At 50.7% G+C, this 1,143-nt stretch overlaps 1 protein-coding gene across 1 annotated transcript in view; it reads left to right on the top strand.

Annotated features, from left to right (window-relative positions):
* T265_05112 (hypothetical protein) overlaps window positions 1-324 on the top strand; it is a gene marked incomplete at both ends in the record, with an annotated part of 8,808 nt that extends 8,484 nt beyond the window's left edge. The window contains one exon of the mRNA XM_009170029.1: window positions 114-324. Coding sequence (XP_009168293.1) covers window positions 114-324 — 211 coding nt within the window. The remainder of the gene's footprint in view (window positions 1-113) is intronic.
* Window positions 325-1,143: the final 819 nt, after the last annotated feature.

Raw genomic sequence — 1,143 nt, 5'->3', positions numbered from 1 at the left:
CCCAGACCGCCTCGTAGCACGATTACTCGTAGTACGGGGTCTCGCTGCTCTTGGTCTGGCTGCTCCCCTTTGGCCTTCCTGGCATGGTTGCACCTTGTGGAACGAAGTTCCAGCCAGTGTAGCCCGCGGGATCATTGCAGCACTGAAGCCCGACCACCACGTCAATGTGGCAGCTTTAGGTCGGCAAGAAGGACGGATATAGTAACTCTGACGAGTGATATGAATACCCAAGTTGGACGACCAAGTTCGGAAGAGGCACAGTTAGGTGGCAGATTTGGAGTCGATGCTGAGCGTACGGATAGCAGGGAGCAGCTTCTTCAGTGAGTTGTGAATGTCATGGTTGTACGAGGGCTGGGATACTGCCAAGGCTCCCACACCTAGGCAGGAAGACGGTTAGGGTCCTCAACCCAAGTCTTTGGCTCAAAAGCCTAACCGCAAGGCAGCGGTGTTGGGCTGGAAATGCAAGTACATTACCATTTTTATGGAACACGTCGCCATATATGTTCCAATCTCAACCTGGAGGGTCAGGAGACTGTGTTCGTCAGACCTCTACCCATGGACCAACCTGATATGAGAGACTCTATGAGTGTCGTGGGGACATCCCCTAGTATAGCTCAACGGGTTGCTTAGGTACACAAACCGTCACACCACGGTAAAATCCAGTCTCTTCGTTACGGTGCAGATCGTCTGTTCCTAACCAAGTACAAACTTCCAACACAAACGGTCACACCGATCTACCTGGAGGCCAGCTACCACATGACATTCATGGACTCAATTTGACCATGTGGTTATGAGTTGCCGATGGAGAGCCTTATTTAAGGATTACCGTTTCTTCTGAGTCGCGCAACTTGACTCTGATCACGCCATCGTGGGGCCCGGTTAGCAATGCGCTTTCTGCCAGCATTATGCATATCAAAGGAAAGCAGTTCAGTTAATCAACTTCGATAGGTTTCAGTGCCTGAATAGTGTCAAGCTGATCTGGTTAGAAAGCTACTGGAAACGCACAGTCATGTGGACGATCAGGGTGGCTTGGAGATTGAACGGAAGCGACTTAAAGAAGCAATGCTCTCGGCTTTCAGAACTATTTTTCCAGGCCATGTGATCTCGACTCGTCGAGATCAGCCGCTCTTTTTGCGACCAGAA

This window comes from Opisthorchis viverrini (genome assembly GCF_000715545.1).
Source record: "Opisthorchis viverrini unplaced genomic scaffold opera_v5_92, whole genome shotgun sequence".
Lineage (NCBI taxonomy): Eukaryota > Metazoa > Platyhelminthes > Trematoda > Opisthorchiida > Opisthorchiidae > Opisthorchis > Opisthorchis viverrini.
This window is presented reverse-complemented; position numbering and strand designations above follow the sequence as displayed.